The following is a 1,279-nucleotide window of genomic DNA, read 5'->3' on the forward strand; positions in this document are numbered from 1 at the left end:
CCGGTAAACCCCAATGAAGTCAAATCCTCCAGCACTATTACATACTGATTTCGTGACTCATCGAAAAAGTAGTCGACCATTTTGACACATCCGTTTACGCCCTGTACCTTTTGTAGGAAGTAGGCTTCTCTGAGTATAGGTTCATCACCTCCCGATTGTGTTTGCACAAACATACCAGGAACTGCATTTTCCGCATCATAGCATTTGAGAACCACGGATAAGCCATCGCGTTTTCGAACAGCCCTCAGAACATGGGAGCATAGTCCACTCGCTATTTGCTCCGTCACAAAGAAGCCGTCCAGACCCATTGAATGGGTGTCAAGGTTGTTGATCAACATATATGAGTGCAGTGAAATAAATGAGGTAGAATAAAAACAAAAGCGCTGAGCTAACTTACACACAAACCTGCAAAACCAAGCTTTTAAAAATATAACTTCAACTTGCCACAAAAAAGTACGCTGTAAGATAAAAATACCAACAAGTTGCATAGGCTATTTTCCGGAAATGTTAATTTTGGCACAGAGCCGACGTGCACGATACACAAAGTAAAAATGGCCCATAGTAGCCGGACTACGCCAAAATTTGTATTCATTGCTCTAACACTACGCTGTGGGGGTAAATTTTTGAAACAGGATTGTGTTTACAGAACCCTGAAGCTAAGGTCAGTGCCATAAGGTTACTAGTATATTGAAATAACCACACACTTTGTTACTCACAATAAACCCTTATCTCCGAGAATTTTGCCTCTAAGTCTTTTGTTGATCAGTGCTAGCCTCAAGTAATTTTGAAGCACATTTATCCGTTTAAATATGCATCCTTTAAGTATTTGACTAAATTAATCATTCATGTCTTAACCGGACTTCTACTTTTGAAATGATCTATAGACTAATGATTCCCTCTGTTTTTTTGCCTACGAATTGCAAAATATCCTTCGTCGGCTTGTGAAAGTTTCGCTTAAAGAAAGATAGTTTATTTCTAATTGAAATACAATGCTTTTGTACACAAGTATTTGTTAAAGCTGACATAATCTTAAAATGAATAGAAGGTTTGTTGCCTACTCTTCGGAGGCCAAAAAATCTACAGGCATGATCGAAAGTTTATTATAACGAGTAAAGGTGCAGCCGGTGGAGACTAAAGATTCTGCCTATTCAAATTTGTAGTTAGACAAAGTGCTTAGTGATACCTTCGATATCTTTTTGTAAGTCGTGTCCTCAGCACTTCTTGTGGCACTCTTTTAGTAGGTCTTGTTAAGTTTACCTGTTAATACGATATGATGGAT

The 1,279-nt window shown here is 38.4% G+C and overlaps 1 protein-coding gene across 1 annotated transcript in view; it reads right to left on the reverse strand. All coding sequences in view use genetic code 11, as the record gives it.

Moving 5' to 3' along the window:
* The window catches only part of EGR_03148 (hypothetical protein), a gene marked incomplete at both ends in the record, with an annotated part of 4,364 nt that extends 3,876 nt beyond the window's left edge, over positions 1 to 488 (reverse strand). The window contains one exon of the mRNA XM_024492397.1: positions 46 to 488. Coding sequence (XP_024353071.1) covers positions 46 to 488 — 443 coding nt within the window. The remainder of the gene's footprint in view (positions 1 to 45) is intronic.
* Between the last annotated feature and the right edge of the window lie 791 nt (positions 489 to 1,279).

The sequence above is a fragment of the Echinococcus granulosus genome, assembly GCF_000524195.1.
Source record: "Echinococcus granulosus chromosome Unknown EG_S00016, whole genome shotgun sequence".
Classification (NCBI taxonomy): Eukaryota; Metazoa; Platyhelminthes; class Cestoda; order Cyclophyllidea; family Taeniidae; genus Echinococcus; species Echinococcus granulosus.